At 31.6% G+C, this 26,726-nt stretch overlaps 2 protein-coding genes and 1 long non-coding RNA gene across 5 annotated transcripts; 1 reads left to right on the forward strand and 2 right to left on the reverse strand.

Moving 5' to 3' along the window:
• Positions 1 to 422: 422 nt before the first annotated feature.
• Positions 423 to 8,725, forward strand: LOC112789955 (kinesin-like protein KIN-14N). 3 transcript variants are annotated; one of them, XM_025832143.3, is made up of 17 exons: positions 423 to 609; positions 743 to 1,003; positions 1,185 to 1,329; positions 1,422 to 1,531; positions 1,645 to 1,764; positions 1,853 to 2,035; positions 3,096 to 3,305; positions 3,398 to 3,472; positions 3,879 to 4,025; positions 4,100 to 4,238; positions 4,338 to 4,447; positions 5,482 to 5,643; positions 5,749 to 5,945; positions 6,409 to 6,490; positions 6,613 to 6,717; positions 7,022 to 7,126; positions 8,201 to 8,725. In XM_025832143.3, the coding sequence occupies exons 1-17, from the start codon at positions 541 to 543 to the stop codon at positions 8,378 to 8,380; spliced, it is 2,400 nt and encodes a 799-aa protein (XP_025687928.1). In that variant the 5' UTR covers positions 423 to 540; the 3' UTR covers positions 8,381 to 8,725. The 3 variants fall into 3 exon arrangements, with proteins under 3 accessions (XP_025687928.1, XP_025687929.1, XP_025687930.1); XM_025832144.3 differs by having other exon boundaries at positions 425 to 609; positions 679 to 1,003; XM_025832145.3 differs by having other exon boundaries at positions 460 to 609; positions 684 to 1,003.
• A 1,301-nt stretch (positions 8,726 to 10,026) lies between these two features.
• On the reverse strand, positions 10,027 to 12,153 carry LOC112789957 (uncharacterized). Its single transcript, XR_003196458.3, has 2 exons — positions 11,542 to 12,153; positions 10,027 to 10,450 (listed from the first exon to the last, which is right to left on the reverse strand). It is a non-coding gene; the product is annotated as an uncharacterized lncRNA (long non-coding RNA).
• A 7,828-nt stretch (positions 12,154 to 19,981) lies between these two features.
• Positions 19,982 to 25,772, reverse strand: LOC140183345 (uncharacterized). The gene is made up of 7 exons (XM_072231754.1): positions 25,709 to 25,772; positions 25,520 to 25,597; positions 24,977 to 25,154; positions 22,351 to 22,544; positions 21,711 to 22,272; positions 21,382 to 21,635; positions 19,982 to 20,676 (listed from the first exon to the last, which is right to left on the reverse strand). The coding sequence occupies exons 1-7, from the start codon at positions 25,770 to 25,772 to the stop codon at positions 19,982 to 19,984; spliced, it is 2,025 nt and encodes a 674-aa protein (XP_072087855.1).
• Between the last annotated feature and the right edge of the window lie 954 nt (positions 25,773 to 26,726).

Consider the following 26,726-nt stretch of genomic DNA (forward strand, 5'->3'; position numbering starts at 1 on the left):
AAATAATTATGATTAAACGATTATATAAAATATTTTATATCGTTAATATATTAAAATTATATTATATTATATTATATATTATAATTATGTTATATATATATATATTAAAGTCAATGATTAATGAAAAATATATATTAAAAATAAATTAAATTTTATATATATTTATATACAAATATATTTTAGTAGTTGAATTTGGTTGGGAGATAGCAATTTTTTGTATATTATACTATTTTTCTTCTTCAATTAGTCTCTCTCTACATTTGTACCCAAAAAAAGTTCCCCTCTATTTTTGTTTTTGTGTTCGTGGATCGTCATCAATCTTCCTGCCTGCTAAAGCAACGGTTTTGATATATTGTTAGCTTTCAATGCAATCAATGGCCCCACAAAACTATTTACAGTTTTACGCTGAGAAATACACACAAACAAACACTACTACAAGTCTACAACACTATACACATTGCTCTCTCTCTCTCTCTTCCTCTTCCTCTCTCTTTCTTGTGCCTCTTCATCTAACTGTGTTTCTATTTTCTGCTTCAAAAAATGGTCACAAAAACCCAGAACAGGCCTCCATTTTCACTCACATCCTCTCCTCCAACACCTTCTTCAAAGGTACCTTCTTTGTTTCATTCCCAATCATGGGTTCTTTTGTTCCTTCTCTCATTCTTTTCTTTCTTTCAGTGCAGTCTTCATGTTTGAGAAAATGCGTGATCTTCTTTTTTGTGTTGGTTGAGGATATTTTCAGAACTTTGAGGTTGATGAGATGCTAATAGACAAAGGGCAAGAACAAGTTGGAGGTGAAACAATGGTGGGGACTCCCATTAATGGAAGATCAAGGCAAGCTTTTTCACTTGTGAATGGTGTTGGTGGTGGCCATGATCTTACTCCTGGTAGTGCTCCACCAAGCAATGCTGGATCAGACTATGGCATAATAGAGTTCACAAGAGAGGATGTGGAAGCACTCTTAAATGAGAAAGCCAAAAGGAAAGACAGATTCAATTATAAGGTTAGTGAAATTTAATTGAGCTAATTTGATCATTATAATTATAATTACCTGTTGTGTCAATTGCTTATCTGGATTTCAGATCAAAGTGGTTATCATTTTGTAAATTGATGTGCTAGATACATGGTATTACTTGAATTATTGCTTGATTTCATATGTTAACATTAAGTGTTATTTTTTCTAGGAAAGATGTGAAAATATGATTGATTATATAAAAAGGCTTAAGGTTTGCATAAGATGGTTCCAAGACATTGAGATGAGCTACTCACTGGAACAGGAGAGGTTGAAGAACTCATTGGAACTAACACAGCAAAAATGCATGGAAATTGGTAGGCTAATTTCATTTTTACTATCCACTTTGGTTTTTGAATAAATCTCAATGGATTCGAGTACTGATGTGGTTCGATGCATCTGATAACAGAGTTGCTGCTAAAAATCAAGGAAGACGAACTGAACTCAATTATCACAGAAATGAGACGGAACTGCACTAATTTACAAGAAAAGTTGATCAAGGAAGAAACAGAAAGGGCGGTAAGAAAGATTTTCAAGTGGATTGAGTTTTAAATTGTGATAACAGAGAATGTTGTATGCTAAGGAAATGCCAATAACAAATTCTTTTCTTCGATTATCTTTTTACATACAAGGCTGCAGCTGAATCTCTTGAGAAAGAGCGGGAGTCCAGGATTAACATCGAGAGGTCACATACCACTTTGTCTGAGGACCTTGGGAGAGCACAAAGAGAGATCCAAAGTGCAAATCAGAAGGTAATTTAATTCCACTTCATCTATTTTCCCAAAATCATTTCAGGATCTATACTAATGTACCAATGTCTTCATCGATGTGTTTTTGCAGATATCGTCGCTCAACGAGATGTATAAGCGGTTACAGGATTACATAACAAGCTTACAACAGTATAATGGAAAACTTCATACAGAGCTTTCAACAGTTGAAGATGAACTTAAACGCGTTGAGAAAGAAAAGGCTACTGTGGTGGAGAATATCACCATGTTAAGGGGTCAACTTACATTGTCCATTGTGAGTTTGTTTCACATGTGAACATTTCCAGTTTGGAGTTAAAGTAGAATATATGTATAAAGGGAATATTTGCAGTTTTAGTATATGCATGAAATGCCTTTCAGTAACCATCTAAAAGGTGAAATCTGGAAACTTTGTTGACAAGGAAAATTGTTTAAGAAGAATTTTATGATTTACTAAATCGTTTTCTTTTTCTCCTCCCGTGGTGTTGGTTACTGCTCCTGTACTTCATATAGAGCATATCTTACTATTTACATCCTTATTTTGAAGCTGGCTTACTTAAAATGTTGCTAGTAGGGGTCTCAAATGTTATGTGATTCATTTGTAAAGAAGTTTTAGATTTTGGTTCATTTGTAAATGGGGGATTACTAATTGGACTAAATTCTTAAGGGAATTAATTTTCCCCCCTTATTTATTGGGTTACACAAATTGCCATTGTTCATTAAATGGTTATAACTGTTCAATGGTAAGGAAGCATAGAGGTAATTCTGTTTCCGCCCCCAGAAACATGAGCAAATTGCTATAATTTACTTATTTAGAAATTAGGATTTTCTTTCCTTAGTTTTTAGAAAAATAACACTCGAGAAAGGGAAATTTATTTCTTTTTGAATCTTTGTTCTAAAGGTTGTAGACTGATTTCTATATAATCTTAAGACATTCAAGAAATTTTAATGATGCTAACATGAGTAACATTTTGCAAATCTGGGGTGATTTATGACACTCTATGTTGGTGGAAACCATTTGATCTAGAGTCATATACTCATATTGGCAAAGATGTTCTCTATAGTAGATAGAACCAGTGGAGAGACTGAAAGTGCTTATCTGCAAAAGATTTTAGAGTTTCAAAAGTTTATTTACTTATATTATTGTTTTCTATTATTTATACAAACTTTAAGCATAAACATTTGTGGGTTTGGGATTTCTTATTACCATCCTTCATGAAAATTCTAAGTAATTTTATTGAACTTGATTTTGTTTTCTTTCTTGTGTTTGTACTTTTGTCCCTTAGTTGTTAACTTGCAACTAAAATACTATTCAATTTCCTGCATTCATTTTATAGGCTTCTCAAGAAGAGGCTGTAAAACAGAAGGATGTTCTAGCTAGTGAAGTTGCTTCTCTTAGAGGAGAGTTGCAACAAGTAAGAGAAGAACGAGACCGACAACTGTCTCAAGTGCAAATGCTGAGTTCTGAATTAGAGAAAGTTAAAGAATCTACTGAAAACTCATCTTCTGAACTGGACAAGTTGACTTTAAAAGCGAATGAACTAGAGGTTGGTTTAAAGACATAATTTTCCTTTTGTTTCAAAATTCATCATTTTTTTTTTGGTTTTTGGAGTCACGAGATGGCAAATTTCCTGCACAGGCAAAATGTTCTTTGAAAGATATGCAGATAAAGGAATTGCATGAGCAGCTAGCAACTGCAGAGAAGAAACTGCAGGTAAGAAGACATGAGGTTTTCGAAACAAATTCCATGCTTTATCAAGTGCTGATTCAGTCAATGGACTGTCTAAACATCAAAGCCCAGAGTGCTCTTGGGTGAGGAGTGTGTGGATGTAAATTCATTCATGAACCTTCACCTAACAGCTTTAAAGTTTTTGAGAGAATTATTCCTTGACATACACATTAGATGATATTCTTTAGGTACCAAAATTACCCACTTCTTAGCTAGATTTGTCAAATGAATCAAGCCTTTCGGGTATACCAGGTGAATTTTGTTCTACCATGAGTAATTTTGGTAGCAACATGAATTTTGTTGGATAATTTTAGTATTTCACTCTAATCTTTATGTTACATTTTAGTGATAATCTTTATGTATCTTATTTATTGCTTGTTTTAATTATCAGGTGTCTGATATATCAGTAATTGAGACAAGGACTGAATATGAAGGGCAACAGAAATTCGTAAATGAGTTACAACAACGCTTAGTGGATGCAGAATATAAACTTATAGAAGGGGAGATGCTGCGGAAAAAATTACACAATACCATTTTGGTAATTCACTGAGCCAAAATATTTGTTTTCTGACAGTAAAAGTATCCATACCTTAGTAATCACCATTTTAACAGGAATTAAAAGGGAACATTCGTGTTTTCTGTCGAGTGAGGCCATTGTTGCCCGATGAAAGTTGTAGTTCAGAAGGCAAGATCTTCAGTTATCCAACATCAATGGAAGCTTGTGGAAGAGGCATTGACCTAGCTCAAAATGGTAACTCTTTTGTGGTGATGACACTGAAGTTATTCTTTCTCTTATTTTTGTAAGCTCGTTTTACACATTGTCACCTCGTGTTACTCTTTTTATTCGCAGGCCAAAAACATTCTTTCACCTTTGATAAAGTTTTTGCACCAGAGGCATCACAAGAAGAAGTTTTCGTAGAAATTTCACAGCTTGTACAAAGTGCTCTTGATGGTTATAAGGTAACTTTTAAGTTCTTCTGTTATTTGCTTCGTTATGCTACATCTCTTCTCAAATTATATATAAATAACTGACACATAATTGCTTCTCAATTTCGAGAGAAAAAAAAGAAAAAAATTTAGAGACTATATTGTGCATTCCAACTATCCTTCTTTATCTGGATTCTTAGATTCTGACCTAACTTTGTTGTGTAACACCTCAGTCCTAGTGGATTAGATGCCGGAAGTTGCATTTTTCTAATATGCATGTTCACAAATTGGTATGTATATCATACACATAGAGATGTTCTAGTGGGTTGATTGGTTTTATATGAGAATGAGAGGAGAGGAGAAATCGGGCCAAATAAAAGTCATTCATGAAATCACATGACTTTAGTCTTGAAGTCACTCCTCTCTCAATTGGTTGATCCTCTTCCTGTATACATAAATGTTTATAATTGATGAGGGGAGGACTTAATCTAACCGCTACTCTAACTGTGAAAGCAATTCCTTAGAGCAAATAATACGATAATGTGTCGCATACCCTGAGAAAAGTAATGCTTTAAAAGAAATAGAAGATAAAAGAGAGACAGCATGGGTCCATCCTTAGGGATGGGAATGTTCCTCCTTTACTTTTTAATTATTCTAGACAACAGATGAGACAAGGAACTGTAGGTAGGGAATGAGCAAGCTGTCATTACAGGTATGCTCATTGACAAGAACGATTAAAGCATGTGAGTGAATTATTTTAACTAGAAGGCAGCATTACAAAACCTAACAGGAAAGGAGGAGAGGACAGACCAGAATTTCCTAAAAATAGAAATAGAGGCCAAGGAGCTCCTTATGCCGAGAACCCAGGAGAGTCTATGGGTTCTACAATTTCCTATCTTGTATTTCCAATTCTGTTTTTGTTTCTATTTTCTGTAATTCAACAAAAGAAGTCAGTTAAGAGGGTGAGATTCTACTGATTTCACCTCATAACTCGACTTCTTGATAGGTATTAAATTTTTCAACCAGTATTTTGACTACCAGGTTCTACATCATGTTTTCTTTTTCAGGTTTGCATCTTTGCCTATGGTCAAACAGGATCAGGGAAAACCTATACAATGATGGGCAGGCCTGGACATCCTGAAGAAAAGGGCTTGATACCTCGTTCATTAGAACAAATATTTCAAACAAAACAGTCTCAGCAGCCTCAAGGCTGGAAATATGAAATGCAGGTAGGTAACATCAAGTATTTTCTTAACTTCTCCCATCATTGCAATGTCCATCATTTGTTTTCTAAACTTAGATGCTGAGTATTCTTTCATTGTAATATTTTACAGGTGTCGATGTTGGAAATATACAACGAAACAATTCGTGATCTGCTATCTACAACACGCCAAGAGAATGGTACTCCTGGAAAACAGTATACAATTAAACATGATACAAGTGGAAATACACATGTTTCTGATCTCACAGTAGTCGATGTTCAGAGTGCTAGAGAGGTTGCATTTCTATTGAACCAAGCCGCAAATAGCAGGTAAATTAGGTTCCAGTTTTTGTCCTATTCTGCTGTGTTTTGCAACTATCATTAATCATTACATCAACAAACTGTTAAATGTCAATTAGCTTGCCACTTTAGTTGATTGCATTATAATGTCATAGTAGTTGATTAATATAGGCAACAACTTTTATTGTGTGAATGAGATAAAGGGAAATGGAAAATTACAAGGTGGTCAGTGTCACATTTCACAAAGCAATATCGAAGTCGGTGTCACATTTTACAATATACAGCGTAGTGTCGTCTAAACTTTAGAGGAAGCTAGTGTGTACTTTTACAAATTGAGGGAGTTGTATGCAATATTGCCTAATCTTAGGGAAGCCAATGTAATTTAGTTTGATTCTAGTGCAACAATAATCAATATTTTCTCTTAGAAGTCAAAATACTTTGCCTTTCGATATCAATTTGAACTATATTGAATTTTCATGTTTTCTCCTTTTAGGTCGGTGGGAAAGACCCAGATGAATGAACAATCATCAAGAAGTCATTTTGTATTCACCCTTAGAATATATGGTGTAAATGAGGTATGTATATATACATTAAATGTTTCTCTGTAACAAATTAATCAAAATCATGTTTTACATTCTATTCTTCATCTTACATTACCTGATTCCATCATATGCAAACTGCATTGTTTTTCTGCTAGAGCACTGAACAACAAGTGCAAGGTGTTCTGAATCTTATTGATCTTGCTGGTAGTGAGCGTCTATCAAAGAGTGGCTCAACTGGGGATAGGTTAAAAGAAACTCAGGTATGTGTAGCCATGGCATTTTTATTTTATTTTTCTTGTGCTTGTATATTTGCCTTTGGTAAATAAGTATAGGGAATCAACTTTAAATGAGCTAACATTAGCCAACTTTTTTTTTCTTTATTGTAAAATTACTTTTTTAACTCCCACTTTTTAGAGAGTTTAGGGTTTAGGGTTAGGATTTAGTGTTTAGAATTTAGGATTTAGAGTTTATGATTTAAGGTTAAGGTTTAAGATTTAATGTTTAAAATTTAGGGTAAAAGGGTAATTTCAAGAAAGTTTTTCTCATTTATTTTGATATATATAGGCAATCAACAAAAGTTTGTCGTCTTTGAGTGATGTAATATTTGCCTTGGCAAAGAAGGAGGATCACGTGCCTTTCAGGAACTCAAAGCTTACTTATCTACTTCAGGTAATTCTTCTTTCACGTACCATTTTCCAAAGGAAAAGTACAGGTAGACAATGAAAATACTAAACAGTGTGAACAATGGATATATTTGATGTTCATTTCACTAGGTGTGCGGATAGTTATTCTAATATTAAGATTTAGGTGGGTAACTTGGAGGTGTAGTATGTTTTGATTTGATTGATAGTTGTTCATGTTGTTCAAAAAAATTATTAGTTACCTAACATAACCCTTTTCCAAATTTTACATAACATGTATATTGAGCAAGTTCGTTGTGCTGGTTCAAAGAAATGTACTAGTTTCGATAAGTATTTTTAAAGTTTCTCAGTTATTTGAGATGTACTTTGAGAGAAAAAGTTAAAACAGGATCCGTTTCGTCTTTTGAGAGATGATAGAAGACAGAAAAACACATGCATTAAATGCTGAGCCAGTTTCATTTTTAAAAAATATCCATGGCAATTTTGTCAAAATAGCAGTGTATACCCCTGATTCTTTTGGTAATGTTCAAGGGAATTTGTCTTCAATGGACCTCTTAAAAGAATATTCCATCTAAAAATGATGTTTTTAAAATCTGATATTACGATTTGTCACCAACATTAATTATTTTGGAAATTGCATGTTTCGCCCATAAATAATTAAAGTTAACTATCAAAAACTTAATCACTAAGATAACCTTAATCAAAAAATAATATTAGGCGAAAGTTAGATTTTCTAAAATGTTAAAAACATGTCATTAATTCTCTCTAAATTATATATTAGTGCAAGGTCCATCAAGATACAACAATATATTCTTCACCCCATTAAAGAACTTGCCATGTTCAGGGTTAAAAGCTCTATACAACCTCTCTCTCAAGTTTCTTTTTGTCGAAATATACCTTTTAGAAATGAATTTTGAATTATTTTAATTGTTATTAGTTTATTACATAACAAGCAATATTTTTGTATTTGCAAGTTAATAACTTCTTTATTGTTTTTGGTTCTTCTACTTGTAAGTTGTAATCCTATTTCTAATTTATTTCTAGATAATGCTTAATGAAATGGTAATGATGATTCCTTTGTTAACATTTTCTTATTAAACAGCCATGTCTAGGAGGAGACTCAAAGACACTAATGTTTGTGAACATCTCACCAGACCCATCTTCACTTGGTGAGTCACTTTGCTCGCTCAGGTTTGCTTCCAGAGTCAATGCATGTGAGATTGGAACTCCTCGCCGCCAAACCAATGGAAAATCCACTGAATCTCGATTGAGCTACTTCTAAACGCTAATTAATCTCTTCACAATCATGTATATTTTCTTTTATTAATTTCTAATAACCATTTGTGGCTATCAAAGTGCCAGTGTGATGAGACAATACGATGACAAAGAAGAAGAAAAAGTTTGGTTTGGTTCTAACATCGGCACATATATATATAGTTTGTATAGTAGTGATGAAGAGAGTCGGAGAGTATGCATTTAGTTGGAAGACCACCAATTTTAATAGTTCAAATTGTAATTTCTGCTTCTTGTTATTTATTATTTATTACATTTATCAAATTGTTTTTAATAAATTAATGTGTCATCGGGTTCATGACCTCTTAGAGCATGAGCACGAATTTGTTGCATATATGAGGCAGTTTTTTCATGTGCCTTATGTTAGATTTTGTCGGATGGATCTGTATCAAGAATTAGAATTCCAACGTAATATCTAATATGACACCACTTAAATAAAGATACAAGAAACATCTTTTTTTTTAAGACACATTACTTCTACCATTTAATACTCGACATGTAGCATTAATCAAACCAAAACACGGTTGATCTTTAACAGTTTTTTTTTTTCTTTTTTATTTGTGATCATAAACGGTTTATTTTGGTTTTTTTTTTCCTTCTTGCCGGTTCTCCCCTCTTAGCGTCGCGGTCTCTCACTCTCACAGCCTCATCGCAAAGTCGCCGTCTCCGCCTGAGGGCTGAGACAGAATAGTCATCTTCCCTCATCGCATCCTGAATGTCGCCACCTCCAGCCCCGTCTTCATCGCCATTGCAGCAGCATTTTTGCCTGTCTTTGTCGCAGCTCGTCCGTCAGCCTCTTTGCCGTTCGCTGCTCTTCCTTCCGGTAAGTCTTTTGTGAATTTATTTAGTGTGTGTCTTCTGAACTTGATGGAATGTGGGGATTGAAGACAAAGGAATGCTGATGAAGAAGATTGGAACCATTATTATAGCAAGAATGTTATTAAGGGTGCTGATTAGTTTTGGTGATTAATGATGATAATGATGAGATGATTGTGGATGCTGTTGCTGAAGAAGCTCTATTACTTGTGTTGTTGTTTTCAAACAGTTAAGGATGATTAAACAAAATTGCTCAGTGGGTGTGCCTCTTGTGCCATTGTTGAATTTGAAGTACAAAATTAGTGAATTTCTGTGTAAACAACTAATCTTGTGCCATTGTTAGAATTTGAATTTATCATTGTCATGCATATTTGTATCTTGAAGTTTCGTATATGCAATGTAGATATTAAAGAAGAACTTGCAGCAATTCATGTGATTTGGTGTTGCCTTGACTCATTTTATTTTGATTATGTTATATTTTCTTTTTTTAGTTGGTTCTTTTAAAAAAGACTAGTACTCATGTTGTTGTTATAAACTTATAATTGATAAAGAGAAGAGAACATATTTATCCTGATTCTTAATACAATTTATTCTGAATTTCTATTTGATGATGAGCATTGTTGGAACCTAAAAACAAAAAGGAGTTTTTATAGTTCTTCACTTCTTCCCCAACTAAATGACAAGCTAACACCGTGAACGAGAATCATGTATCATTTTGAATTGAACTAATAATGTTACATGCTTCATATGATTCTGTTTTTATATTTCGCAAATGAATCAATCTATATATACTAGAATTTTGATTAAAACTAATGAAAATTGACGGGAAAAGTTCAAATGTATTTGACAAAGATCATACTTTGATTACATGTATGAATTTAATATTTGCTATAAGAGGATAAGCTTCCTCAAGATAATACATCACAGATAACTTCTACTACAACAATGAATCATGCCTATAGTACAGTTGATATTAAATATTTGGCCTATGTTTCGCCAATCTTTTCAATATTTTGTTATTAATTCATTAAAATACATAGAATGGTGGAATCACCACGGATCTAAATGCCAGTTAATCTCCAATTGAGAGCAGTCAAGTGAGCCTTTCACTCTATTCAAAGCTGCTTGCCTGTGTTGCAGCAATGGATGTGAGGGATCTTCAATCTCTTTGGAGCTGCTGCCACCTTCATTTTTGCAGGGAGATTTCATTGACAAATCTTTTCATTTGATTCAAAGGCACAAGCTATAAATGATGAAGGAACACAGTACAAAATAATTAACTGCAAAGTCATGCTGTAAAAGTTTAAAGGAGCTAGGTGATTATTTGAGCAAAGACAGCAACAAATTCAAGGTTCAGTCATGATAATTAATAACAAATTCAACTCATGATTTTTAGCAACAAAAAAAATTAACTCTGATTATTCAGCAAGACAACTACAGATTCAAAGTTCAATCACTAACAAATTCAACTCAGTGATGACTTTCAGCAACAAAAAGATTTACTTAAGTAATTATTTGAGTAAAACAACAACAAATTCAAAGTTTAGTGACGATAATCAATAACAAATTCAACCAATTCAGGCATCGAGACAGACCCCTTATATTGTATTTGTTGAATGCACTCCTATGCTCTGTTGCCTTTGTACTGTCCCTTAGTGTATTTAGGATACAGAACACATTATTTAAGATAAAGGCAATTGATTTCTTGAAAATGTTGACATAATGTTAAAATTAATTGTGTACTAAAATAATAAACTATTAAAAATAAAAATCCATTAGAGCTTAATGGACAGAGCTTCATGTCAACAACCAAAGAACATGCCTGAATAAAGTTCAAAAAAACAATTATCCTGCCTCCTCTACCTTTAGATAGACTCCAAACAGTATGTTAGCTAATCACCAAAATATCTCAATACATAATATGCTCACACACAATGCTGAAGCTACCATTGTAATTCTTTATATAAGAATATAAAGGAGTAACAAATTAATATTAAATTTTATGCTTGCAGCAACAACTTTTACAAGCACTGTATAGCATCCCCAAGACATATCTATCCAAATAAACCATTAATCCAACTTCTAGACTGAAGTATACATATGGTCACAACTAGTTAGGTTCAATCCAATCACAATGTAAATAGAAAATTTCAGCTCAATAACAAATTATTCAAGGTTTAGTGATGATAATCAATAACAAATTCATGTCAGTGATGATTTTCAGCAACAGAAAATCTAGTTCAGTGATATTCTCAGCAACAAAATCAAAGTGCATTGATAAATTACAGTAACAAAATTAAAAAAGAAATAACAGGAGAATTTGTTGGAACTCACCAAATCGGAAACCAGCTTCTGGGAAGGAAGCTGACGGCAGGGAGGAAGCTGACAGTGAGGAGGAAGTTGATGGCGAGAGTCGAAGCAAGAAGACAACAACGACGATCAGCCCAGGAACCTGTTGCTTCTGCCGCCGCCGGCGACAAGCGCAACAAAGGCAACAAAGGCGCGGGATTTAGTGTGAGACGGTGACGAGACAGGGAGCGACGACGATGACCAGTCCCGGGACCTGCTGCTTCTGCCGCCGACGACGAGGAGGGCAGGAAAGGCGCGCGAGCGCGACTGAGTGCGAGACGGTGATGACTGATGACACAAAGAGGGACGACGAGCTTGAGTGCGACACCGGAGACAGTAGAGAGACCGGAGTCGAGAGAGGGAAAGAGCTTGTGCGAGAGCCACTGAGCCACGGTGATAGAGATGAGAGGGCTCAGCTTTAGTGAGAAGGTGATGTTGATTGTTGAGGGAGGAGACGGTGACGGTGAGCCGGTGAGGGCTAGGGTTTTAAACGACGTCGTTTACCAAAGTAAAAAAAAAAAATGACCCAGTCCAGGTTATGTAAACCGGCCGGGTCAAAACAAATCTAAAAATTGAATTAACCGATTTTATAAATACACTAATCAACGCATGACACATCAACGTCTTTTAAACAAGGACGTTGGAAGGTCTTGATGGGAGTATCCGCCCAATAATAGGAGCGTACTAGGAGCTCATGTTTACTAGGGTGTTAACGGTGCGATTTAGTTCGGTTTTAAGAAAAAAGTCATTCGATCAGAACGTTTAATTTATGTGCAGTGTAGTTTGGATTGGATGAATTTTTTATGAAAATTCGATCCGATCCGATTATAAACAGTTTAAATCGATTTGGATTTGCGATTTTTTAAATAAAAAAAATTAAATACATATAACAAATCTCACCATCAAATTTTAAATAACTAACAATGACATAACAAGTCTTAAAAGCTAATGATAACATAAAAATAGAAATAAAATTATAGATTAGTTAAAATAAATAAATAAATAATATTTTGAACATAAAATATTTATTAAATAATATAATACATGAATAATAGAAAAATGTATAACAAATTAAACATATTATAAGTATAATTGTAAATATAATAATAAAATAATAATATTATAGCACATTGCAGTTTGGATTGGATTGGATCAGTTATGAAAAATAGATCTGAAATCCAATCTAATTCAGTGGTTTGCAAAAAACAGAATCCAATCAAATTCAAATTAATGCGATTTTAATCGATTTTCGATTTAGATTGAATTAAATGGGCAGTTTAATTTGGATCGGTTGGATTTGAATTACTATCTGTTTTCAGTTAAAGAAGCGTACATTTGTATCGATATTGTTACTTAAGAACACATTTATCTAATCTCTTTTGGAAGTTGCATGTAATGAATTTATTAATCATTAAGAGAATTCGACGAGTGTATATATATTTTTTAAAAAATATTATTTATACATTAATATTAACTATTAAAATTAATTATCATATATTTATACATAAATATATATAATTTAATTATTTTTAATATATATTTTATATTTTAATATATATTTTATGTTAATAACTAATTTTAATAGTTGATAAAATATACATTTAGCATGATTGATTTTTTTTATAGGTTATAACATGCATATACTATATAGAGTATTAATTATCAAAGAGATAAATTACTAGAAATCTTACACTATTATCTTATTTATCATATATACTAATTATTAGACTCTCAAATCTAATCATGCATAGTCACATTTAAAATTTAAAGTTTATGAATCAATTAGTTTATGTACTTATTATAAGAATTTGAATATTCAACTCATTTTGACAAAGATATAAGGTTTACCACGAAAAAGTATAATATTCTTCCGTTTGACCAATATTGATTGGGTTTTATTATTTAAAAAAAAAATATCTCTCGAGTTAAACAACCATAGCCATAAATTACAATCTAAAATAATTTGGCATAAAACAAATTACTCTGGTTGACAAACTACTGAACCGTAAGTGAATTCTAGATTATAATGTGTCTTAACACTCACACAATCACATAATCAATCGTTCTTGAAATGTTAATTAAACAAGTGTACAAAGTATAGTACATATACAATATTACATTATAAGGGCAATCTACCTAATTAAATAAATCGAGTGAATTCTTTATCTATAAACACAAAACAAAAATTTCTTACATGCATGTGCATTTTTATGTTTAATATATAAACCGTGGCTACTAGACACGGTTTACTCGTGAATGAAATGTATCATAAACCATAGCAAACTACTGCGGTTTACTAAGGAAAGCAGATGCACATAGTAAGCAGCAATGGTTTATGAAGGAATTTGAGTAGGCATAAACCTTTATTAGCCGCAACGGTTTATGAGAAGAAAAATTCTATATATGTATGTGAGTGAGATTCAAGCTGGTGAAGAGATTATTGTCACAATAGAAATAACAACAATACCAACAGGAATAATTCTACTAACAATAACAATCTATAACAATATATAAAAGGAATAGGAGAGTTTGGTATCCAATTTCCATTTTTTCATCTCAATCTTATTGATAAATAGTGTTTAATATAATTGTCGTTTTAAAATTTGGTCAAAAATGTAATTATTAGTTTTTTTTGTTCTTTGTACAGTTATTTTTTTATTCTACAGATAACTTCTACTCATGTCGTCTTTTTCTTTATTCTATGAGTACATGTAATACTCTTTACTTATCTTTATTTTACTTAATTAAAAAAAGTAATGATAAATATGTGTATGGAAAATAATAAAAAATAATGAAAATGAAAATAATTTTTTTTTTAAAAAATAATAGAACAAAATATGATTTAACATATTAAATATAAAATTAAAAAAATTAGCAATTAAAATTATGCAAGAAAAATCGTTCTTTAAATTTAAATTTTTATATCTGTTTCAAATTAAATAAGATTAAAAAAATAAATAAATTTATAAATATTTATAAATTTTAATCTTAATTGTTACATATAATAACAACATAATAATTTTAGTATCATACTTAAATTATCTTAAATATTTAGTATTCTATATATTAAAAAATAAATAACTTATAAAATTTTTATTTTTTTATTTATTAATAATTTATTATTTATTAAAATTTTTATTTTTTATCTCAAATTTATAATTTAAAAAACATAAAAATTAATTTCTTATAAATATTAGGAAAAAATAAAAAATATAAAATTACAATTTTGTTTTGAAATTAAATAAAATTTTAAGAAAATCTTAATAATTTTATTAGTTAGAGATATAGAAGTTGACATATTAGATCTAGAGAAATATTAAGAATTATTACAAATAAGTGTTAAGAATAGAGAAGATATTCAATAATAATATAATATTTTTATATTCAATTGTATATGTTAATAATAGCTAAAATAGTAATGTCCATATAATATTACTCTTTTAAGAAGATATAAAATATTTGATATTATTTTTTTATAATTGTTGACAAATTTTATAATTTGATTAACAAAAAATCTGAATATTTGATATCTTAAATTTTGTCTGAAAGCAATAAAATATGACTTAACAAGTAAGTCTGAAAAATAATAAGGATTTATATAATAGGTATACATCTAGATATCTAAATCAAAGAAGAAGAAAAAATTTCTTTAGCAAATTTTTAATAACTCAAAATTAACACAATGGTAGTTATGGATTAAAGTGATAAACAAAAATGAGAGTTGGAATAATGGTTTACGTTCTCTTCCTAATCCGTGGTAGGTAGTTACGGATTATGCCCAATCTCTTCCAACCATAAACCCTCCTAGCCTCCAACGCTTTACGTTAAAACTAAAAACTGTGGTTAGCTCCCACGGTTTATATAAAAATGAAATTGTACATGTACGTAATAAATTTCTATTTTGTGTATATAGATATCACACAATTTATTTAATTAGGTAAATTACCCACATTATAATGACTCGAATACTCCTAGTGATTCTTTAATGCTAGTATTCCGCTGAGGAGAAAATGAAGAATTTTAATAATGTATATAATGAACTAATGAACTGATTTATTAGTTCACGGTGGATTGAAAAATAAAAAAATTTCCTAAATTTTAATAACAAAAAATTTTTACTCTCATTTTCAAATTTTAATTATTTTTTACAGATATATTTAAAATAAGCTCAACACTTATGTGATTATTAAATATGCCATATTTATATAAATTATTAGATTTTATTAAATTAAAATTAAATACTAATATAAAAGAAGAGTATTAATAGACTCTAATAAATACAGAATATTATAGTACATAAATAAATGCTTCAAATAACAATACTTTAATACACAATATTTTAAATTACAATAGAATCTTTTATTCTTAAATAATTAAATATAAAATATATAAATACAAAATATCTAAATATTTTTTATTTATTAAAATTAATTATTATACAAAATTTTTTATAATGTTAAAATTATATTAAAACAATATTTTAAATTGTAATATTAAAATATAAAATAATTAAAATTTTATTTTATATTACTTGACAAATAATTAAATTATTATATTCAAAATTTATTAACTAACTACTTTTATTAAAGATATTATTGTATAATATAATTTTTTATAAAAATATTTTTAAAATATAATTTACGTATATATAGAATTGTATAATCTATGTATATATATCATGTATTATATATAATATTTTAAATAAATTATATTTTAAAAATATTTTAATAAAAAATTATATTATATAATAATATCTTTAATAAAAATAATTAGTTAATAAATTTTGAATATAATAATCTAATTATTTGTTAAGTAATATAAAATAAAATTTTAATTATTTTATATTTTTATGTTATAATTTAAAATATTATTTTAATATAAATTTTTAATATTATAAAAATATTTGTATAATAATTATTTTTAATAAATAAAAAAATATACAGATATTTCGTATTTATATATTTTATATTTAATTATTTAAGAATAAAAGATTTTGTTACCATTTAAAATATTGTGTTTTAAAGTATTGTCATTTAAAGTATTTATTTATGTACTATGATATTCTGTATTTATTAGAGCCCATCAATACTCTTCTTTTATATTAGCCTTTGATTTTAATTTAATAAAATCTAATAGTTTATATAAATGTGGCACATTCAATAAACACATAAGTGTTGAGTTCATTTTAGACATATCTATTTTCTATCTACTACCAATTTTTTCAAAATATATGACAAAATAAACATTAAATTTCAATTTCAAATTTTAAATCTCCCAATTTTAAATTTTAAATTTTAACCCCACAACCCCACAGCTGCACCCATGTCTTTCCCATCCATGCTTTTTCCTCACGTGCCTATTGATGGATGTTCAGTTCAATAAGTTGGCGGATGGTTATTGTAATTTTTACAAATATGGTTAGTTTAAGTATATATAATTAATAAATGCTAGATGTTCATTTCATTAGGTAATCGGATGTTTATTTTAATAGATATTTAGATGATTGTTTGTTGGATTTAGATCTATCTCAAATTTTCCGGAAGCGACCTTCTCCTACCTAAATGACGCCGGGGAGGTTCAAACCACCATCATCTCCGACCCAGCGAAGAGCAAAAAAGCCATCATTTTTGCCGTCTCAGAAGCCTTCACACCAACTTGCTTGCAGAAGCACGTCCAACCGTAAGCGGAGCTGAAGGCAAAAGACATGGACAGAATCGCGTGCGACGCATTCGTGATGAAGGTGTGGAAAAACGACCTCCTGAAAATTAACGACGAAGTTCAGTTACTTTCTGACCGTAACGGAACGTTTACGAAGGCCATTAGGTGCGAGTTGAATCTGAGCACGGCTGCCAGGATCCAGGTGCAGCATTGAACGGTTGCTAGTTGCGCGGTAACCAGAAGTGGCCACGGCGACGGGGAAGAGAGAAAGGACCTGCCAAGGAATTTGATACGCCAATGGAGAGACCACGTGCAGTTTTGGTCAGCCAGAACCACGCGGCGACAGCAGAACGGTCGGCCGGAGGTTGCTGTGGCATCAACATCAGACACTAATAGGTGTAAAATTTTGATGAGATGTTGAGTAACTGTACGTATTTAAACGTTTAATTGTTAATCCTAATTTTTTAAAATTTAAAATTTGAAATTAATCAAAAATTTAGTTATTAATTATAATTTAATTTTTTTATTTTATCTCTATTGTACACGTTGTATACTAAAATTATTGTCTCCTAATATTTTCTCTTAATGCTATTATGTATTTATTGATTTTCGTTATATCTTATAATCTGACGTCAAAATGATATTATCTAGTTTGAATGAACAAAAATAAATAAGTTTTGATTTGATAATGATAGCATGACATTTTTGGTTAAATAACTTAATTAAGTTACTTTTAAAAAAATATCTTAAACAATAAATGACTATATTAAAAATAACTTATAAATAAGTTATTTTGTATTTAGACTTTAATTCTAAAAGTGCTTATTTTATAAAAATATGGTAAAAAATAGTAGTATTATGAGAGAAGTCATTTTTTTAACTTCTTTATAATCTCTTAAATAACTTCTTAGAAAGCCGCAATTTGGTTTTGAAAATTGCACCAGACATTAATACTACTACTTTTTATAAATCAAAAACTAAAAAAATTACTTTTAGAACTTTTCAAACAGATTCTTAATGTCCAAACTTATCACTCATATATCAACTAAATCATTTTTATTACTAGTTAACGATATAGATGATGAAAAGATCTCATTATCTCATAAAAAATAATATAAAATTTAAAATCTCTTTTTTTTTTAAATAGCATTGTTTTTCGTAAAAATAGATAAAATTAGAGTTAAATTTATTCTCATAAATTAATTTCACAAACTAATTTTATGAAGCAAAATTATATTAATGTATCTCATTATTTGGAGTTGCCAATCATAAAAGCAATGTTTTAAAAATCCAATTGAATCGGTCAATTGAACTAAGAACCAATAAAAAATCCGATTCGGTCAACATAAAAAATCATTACCCATTGAAATTGCTAGCAAATAAAAAAATTGGTTGATCGAATCGAACAAAAAACCGACCAATTCTTAAAATTCTCTTAAAACGTGTTGTTTAAATGTTTTAGAAGAGAAGTACTAAAAGCAGAAAAAATGAAATAAACCCTAAATCTTTTTGGCTCTTCTATTTTAAATTTATTCTATTATATAAAAATCGAATTTTTACACTTAACTAGTATATGGACCCGTGCTCAGTACGAAAAAATTTATAAAAATAAAAAAAATTATATACTTCGATATTTAAAATAAAAATATAAAATAATTATTATTTTAAGAAATTTATAAAATTATTATCAAAATCAAAGTTTAACTTAAAAAAATGAATAATAATTATTGTATATTTTTTAAGGTAAAATAATTATACACTGATACAGAATTTAAAATAAAATTAAAATATTTACATTAGAATACTATTTTTTCAAAGACTTCTCTATAAACAATATTGATGGTTAAATTTGCAGACATTCCTACATGATTCATAAGTAAAATTTTTAAACCTTTTTTACTCTTAACTCTTGAAAGTGCCACATATTGTTGTCCATGTGTAAAAACTGGTTTGAGCAAGTACAATCCAACATGAGATAAAATTTGTCCCTGAGACTTATTAATTGCCATGGCAAATGATACTATTATGGGAAACTGTCTTTGTTAGAATCTAACTGGGACGGTTTCATTTGTTGGTACCATATTTATTCTTAGAATCAAAGCAATATGACCAACATTGTTACCCGTTAAGACTTCACATTCTATGACATGATTTCCAAGCTTCCTAACTTGTAGCCTTGTACCATTACAAAGACCACTGGATTGGTTAATATTCCTCAGTAACATCACCGGAACACTAACCTTGAGTATTAATTTATGTGGAGGCAAACCAGAGCAATTTATGCTATTCAGTAATTCAGGATCATAGAAATCTAGTTGACTCTCCATATTTCCTTATTCCATACAAATGAAATCTGAACTAAGATATAATTTTTTCCTACAGGAATGATAGCCATCAGATGGTTGTTGACTTCTTCAACGATGTCTAGCGTGGGAGTCAATATAGTTCTTGCTTTGAAAAAATATTTTGAGGACATGTTCTCCAAAATAATTGGATAAGAAAAATGAACCAACTCATCAAATGCCTGGTCCGAAGAAGAAATAACAATATCTCTTGAAAGACATATCTCAGATTCACCATCCATATTGTCATCTATTAGACCATCACCACCTTTCAATAACCACTCACCAAATTGCTCTATCTCATCTTGATCTGAAGCAGTCGTCCCTAAAGAGACTCTCATATTTTTTGTTAGTTTGAGCACCTGACAAAACTTCCAAAGGTAAGATGAATTCACGGCTGAATGAACCATATCTTGTCTCGATCCTCATGGAATGACAGGAAGAATTTGTCTAAAGTCTCCACTTAGTACAACCACTTTTCCTCCAAAGCGCAAATCTTTGCTATATGTTGGAGAACACCTCATGATATCAATCAAGCATTTATCAAGCGCTTCATAGCAGTACCTACTAACCATTGGAGCCTCATCCCAAATTATAAGTTTGGCTTTCAACAGCAACATTGCTTGAGGGGAACCAGGTTTGATGTTACATACAGAATTCTCAGTTATATTCAGCGGTATTTTGAACATTGAGTGTGCCGTTCTTCCATTGAGAAGAAGTAAAGATGCAATACCACTCAAAGCAACGTTTAACACTATATCACCCCTTGAGCGAATCTCAGCAGACATAAGGTTCCAAAGAAATGTTTTTCCAGTACCCCCAAGACCATACACAAAGAAAAAATCTCCTTCATCACAATACACAGCTATAACAATTTTATCGAATGCATATCTCTGCTCAGGTGTTGCGATGGCTAATATGTCTGATGCATTTTTCTTTAAATCATCCCTGTTAAAGTTTAGCTCTTCCCTAATAACCCTTTCGGTTAACAAAGAACTATCAACTTCAGTTGTTAAAGGCATAGGAGGATAGTCTTTCAAGGTTTTACCATAGGAATGTAAGATCTTGTCTATATCCATTATGCACAATTGCTTAATCTCATCATCTGACATTATTAACTCTGCATATTATACGATACTGTAAAAATTCAATCAAACTAAAAATAATCAATAAGAAAGAACTTTTATCATTGTAATTAATAAAAATTCACCCCTCATGTTCATCACGGCTCTCTGTCGATACAAAATATCATCTGAGAGTTCATGCCAACATCTATCCCAGACATGTTCTGGTCTTGAGATATTGTTGGATGTTAATAGAATGACAAATAACCTCCTAACATATGATCCTGAGGCCCATGAGATTGCTTCCTTAATTGCATCAATGAATTACTTTGTCATCCTGCAAGAGTCCAAGGGCGAAGCATGCATCTTTATACGTAGCATAAATTGTTCCTCCTACTGTTCATATATCTCGAAAACTCATACATCCTCTTTGAGTATTCAAGAGAAGTTGTTGGTAATATTTTTCGGTATTTGCTGTAAAAAACTTGGTTAAAATCTCACTTTTAAGTTGTTAAATGGATTAAGCTACACTATTTTAATTATTATGTAGTTACACATCCGCATAAGAATAATTTTCCTAAAAAATATAGAAAAATAAAAAATTGTATAATCTACAGATTATAACTGTTGAAAGTTATTTGAACATTTATTTTCTAGTGTAGATAAATTGAATAAAATGGACGTGGGGTATAGGCTGTTAAGATTTTAAATTTAAATCATTAAATAAGTAAGATCAAAGTTGAATATAAACTCGTCATTACCTGTAGGTACATGAGTTAACCTTCCAGTTGTGAAGTCTTTCTTTCGAGAAAACCACTTTGAAGAATCGTCCTTCCAAACAAACTTGGTTGGAAAGTCAGCATAAGTCAGACTTCGAGTATAAATATATGACATGTTCGCCGCCATCCATCCCAAAAACATGGACTTATGAGATATTGCTCTTTCGACGATATCATTCACATTAGAAGTTTCACCAGAAACCACAGGTTGCTCATCCTCCAAATGGAATGGAAGTCTAATCACAAATGGTTCTTTCTCTTAGATTTCGTATCCAAATAGATGTCAGACTGCCTCACATGCCGAAATATACCTAGAATCATAGTAATTCCTAATTTCGTCAACAACTTGTGTGGCTTCTGACGGATCACCAGCATTGTATAGAGTAGCTGTTACACGGTCATTATCCTTGTGTACATACTTGAATAGATACTTAATAGAACTTATTTGGCATGTGTATTCCACATTTATGTGGCACCCGAACTTGAGCAACAATTCTGCATTATACGAAACAGTGAACTTATTGTCTAGTGCACATTCCCTTTTCTTCACTGTTCGACCGTTATCAATACGCCTATATTTGGAAAATCCGGCCTCATCAATGAGTGTTCGCTGTCTAAACTCTTTAGGATAGAACTTTGAACAGGATCCATTCTTCATGCAAGGTGAATTCTTGTTGTACGGACCACATGGACCATGTACCATGTAATTTTGAACAGCTCTATGTAGATTTGGCCTTTCATTTTCATCAGGAATCTCAACTATTATATGTTTGTCTATGTCATCTGGTGTTTGTGGCTTGAACTCGTTACTCATGAATAAAAAGATATGTGCATGCAGAAGCCCTCTCTTTTGAAACTCTACAGTGCAAACGTCTGAAAATTAAAAAAGACAAATAAGCAAAGCATTACAACATAAGATTTTAATAAAGCGTTGCATAAACACAGACTTACATCCCAAAATTTTGCCAAAGATTTTTTCCTCCTTTAGGTCATCAATCAAACCATCAAGCTTGATCTTGAAAACTCGACACAATATACCAGGACGGTCTTCTACCTTCAATCCAATGGGAGTCACTTCTCTTTTTATCTCATCCCATTCAGGGTTATAGGTCATGGTGATAAAATAGCTAGGATATCCTGCATATCTGCAAATTGCAAATGCATCTTTACAATTATTCATCATATACCTAGGTCCATGGTGCACGAAATTGTGATCATCAATGGCGCCATCAACATGGTACGCTCAATTGCAATCTCAACTCTTTATCACAACTTCGCACAACTAACCAGCAAGTGCACTGGGTCGTCCAAGTAATAAACCTTACGCGAGTAAGGGTCGATCCCACGGAGATTGTTGGTATGAAGCAAGCTATGGTCATCTTGTAAATCTCAGTCAGGCAGATTCAAATGGTTATAGATGATTTATGAATAAAGCATAAAATAAAGATAGAGATACTTATGTAATTCATTGGTGAGAATTTCAGATAAGCATATGGAGATGCTTTGTCCCTTCCGTCTCTCTACTTTCCTACTGTCTTCATCCAATCCTTCTTACTCATTTCCATGGCAAGCTGTATGTTGGGTATCACCGTTGTCAATGGCTACAGTCCCGTCCTCTCAGTGAAAATGTTCAACGTGCTCTGTCACAGCACGGCTATTCAGCTGTTGGTTCTTGATCATGTCGGAATAGAATCCAGTGATTCTTTTGCGTCTGTCACTAATGCCCCACAATCGCGAGTTTGAAGCTCGTCACAGTCATTCAATCCTTGCATCCTACTCAGAATACCACAGACAAGGTTTAGACCTTCCGGATTCTCAAGAATGCCGCCATCAATTCTAGCTTATACCACGAAGATTCTGATTAAGAAATCCAAGAGATATCCACTCAATCTAAGGTAGAACGGAGGTGGTTGTCAGGCACACGTTCATAGGTGAGAATGATGATGAGTGTCACGAATCATCACATTCATCAAGTTGAGGAACAAGTGATATCTTAGAACAAGAATAAGCTGAATTGAATAGAAGAACAATAGTAATTGCATTAATACTCGAGGTACAGCAGAGCTCCACACCTTAATCTATGGTGTGTAGAAACTCCACCGTTGAAAATACATAAGAACAAGGTCTAGGCATGGCCGAATGTCCAGCCTCTCAAAGAGGGTTCAATCATAAAAACATGATCAAAAGATGTAAATACAATAGCAGAAGGTCCTATTTGTAGAGAACTAGTAGCTTAGGGTTTACAAAGATGAGTAAATGACAAAAAAATCCACTTCCGGGCCCACTTGGTGTGTGCTTGGGATGAACATTGAAGCATTTTCTTGTAGAGACTTCTCTTGGAGTTAAACGCCAGCTTTTATGCCAGTTTGGGCGTTTAACTCCCATTCTTGTGCCAGTTCCGGCGTTTTACGCCAGAATTCTTGAGCTGACTTGGAACGCCTGTTTGGGCCATTAAATCTCGGGCAAAGTATGGACTATTATACATTGCTGAAAAGCCCAAGATGTCTACTTTCCAACGCAGTTGAGAGAGCGCCAATTGGGCTTCTATAGCTCCAGAAAATCCACTTCGAGTGCAGGGAGGTAAGAATCCAACAGCATCTGCAGTCCTTTTCAGCCTTTGAATCAGATTTTTGCTCAGGTCCCTCAATTTCAGCCAGAAAATACCTGAAATTACAGAAAAACACGCAAACTCATAGTAAAGTCCAGAAAAGTGATTTTTAACTAAAAACTAATAAAAATATAATAAAAACTAACTAAAACATACTAAAAACATACTAAAAACAATGCCAAAAAGCGTATAAATTATCCGCTCATCAGTCCACTGGTAAAAGTACTGGGAAGAATGATTCTTTTGCCAAGCCTTGCAGCATCTACATCCCCGTTTATAAGACTTTCATGCAGACATTTGTATTTATCAACCCTCAACTATGGTTGTTTACACCTAAAAAATTTTAACCTCTCTGATTTCACCATTGTGTAGGCATCTACCAAAAACTGTTGGAATAATCTCTTTGATCTCATAATTAACGGAGATTCACCCATCCTTTCTGTAGTAAAAAGCAAGAATTATCGCAAAGTGATTGTTTTGTTTTTCTTTGTAGGCCTAGTGAAAATAGAATCTGATATTGCAATATCCAAACGAAATCTATCCTCCCTATACGGAAACAACAATGGATATTGCAAGGCTAAATAAGATGGATGAAAAATATCAATCTGCTAGAGCTTTCTAGATTGACTCTCTATAATAATATCTCTATCTTTGCTAAGTTGTTCGACATCGCCAACAATCAATGCAGCCACTTCAGATGCAGATGGCAAGTTGTATGTCCTGCCATCTGTAGTCCTTTAAACTTTATGTTTATGCAATTTTTCTGTTGGTATTTATCTCTTGCATAGCGAAAACTCTTTGCCAAACTATTATATTTGTCAAGCATGTTTCTTAATATTGCCACAATTTTCCTATCCCGCTCATTTATAGCTCCATTGGAACTGTGAAAAAAAAAACAATAAAATTTATGTTATTTTTTCTCACAGATAAGAAATAACTAAAAAGTTTGACTGGTTGCATGAAAATTACCGAAGTGTGCCTATTCGATTATCAATCTCATTTTCTGTGTCATAGATATATAGTTGGGCAAATGTTGGTCGCAAACTATCAAGAGGAGGTAAGCTACCAATGCTATGGTAGTTTTGATCACCAAGCTTAAAAATTGGAGAAGCAGTCCTATTGTTCACCCCACGGTCAATTTTTTCGGCTATTGATGTAAAACAAAACATTGAATTAAATGTCCTTATATTTTTTAGGAAATGAATACTTCTTTGATCTCCTCCAATATGAAGCTGAATGAGCTCATCAGGAGGTACAGAAAGTAGAGGAAGCTGGATCTTTCCTTCCATACAGCATATTAAAACTTTGGTTGGGACGACTGTTTGGATTTAGCAAGCCTTTCTCCAGACCACATCCATGCTTTACAGTGTTGACATTGATAAATAGGATTTCCTATATCTCAGACATCTGTCGAATGAACTCTCTTTAGATACTCAGTTGTCATACCGATACAATTTAGTCCATGATGTACACAAAGATGCAAATAAACATACAGATAAAATTTTTACATACTGTCTAAGGTTTCTGAGGATGGTATAAAATTATCTTCCATATCCACATCCAACATTGAATCATCATAACTATTCAAAACTACAATAAATAAAAATTATAAAAAATACAAATATATATGTTGATGTATCACTAATAATTCATATCTCTTGCAAACTACAAACTTAAATTCTTGATATAATGAGAAATTACCTTCATCATCAACAAAAAGGTCAACATTTTGGCCACTTTGTATGTCACCGCTTAATGGGTGCATCCTAACAGTCGATAAATTTACATCTTCATAAAGTTGTGCCAAATTAATAGCCACCAAAGCAACAACAGAGGAAGATTATCTTTTTTGTACCCTAATTATAGTAGAACTTCTTTACAAAAAGTTCAATTTTATTCAATTAAATGTTAGACACTATAGGAAAGAAAAGAATATAATAATGATGATCATCTTTTCTAAATTACCTTTCTGTTAGGCACGATCTGTGGGAACCGCAGTATGATGGAAGCTGATTTTGCGAAACGACTTCAGTTACATTATTGGCAGGTCCTTGTACATTGGAGTGTGCTAGAATTGTAATAAATCTATGTTATATAAATAATTTCCGATGAAGTATACTTTTTGTTAAATATTGGTGTATGAATCATTTGACAATCATTAATTATACGTACTATTTGTTAACACGGACAGTAGAGTTCTTGTCAATGAGGGATCCGTTCGTAGAGTAAAAGATTTAGATCTTATCTCTGATGTAGAAAGTCTTGCATAATTAGGAGGAGTATTTTCCTGTCCAATTCCATGCGAGGCACAGTGTACACCATACATAGATAGTTGCTTCCCTATGAATGAGTAATGAGAAATAATAGAAATTTTTTGTCATTAAACTGATATTAATTAAATTTAGATAAATATGAGTCAATTACAGTAAAAAAAATGTCACATTTATCTTTACTGGATTATAAACTGAGAATATTAGATGAGGTACCAGTTTCTCGACACACTGTTTTTTGACTTGTAGTAATATGATACACATTTTTATATACGTCAAAATTTGTATTATTGTTGTTCTTCGACATTGTTAAGTCAAAAAAAATAAATGAAACACAAATAATAATTATTCAATTAACTAATCTCGTATTTGATTTTATACCATTTTTGTAGTATACTTTAGTAGTTAAAATTTTTTTTGTATTGGTTTAGTTTTATTGAATTATTTTT

This window comes from Arachis hypogaea, chromosome 3, assembly GCF_003086295.3.
Source record: "Arachis hypogaea cultivar Tifrunner chromosome 3, arahy.Tifrunner.gnm2.J5K5, whole genome shotgun sequence".
Classification (NCBI taxonomy): domain Eukaryota; kingdom Viridiplantae; phylum Streptophyta; class Magnoliopsida; order Fabales; family Fabaceae; genus Arachis; species Arachis hypogaea.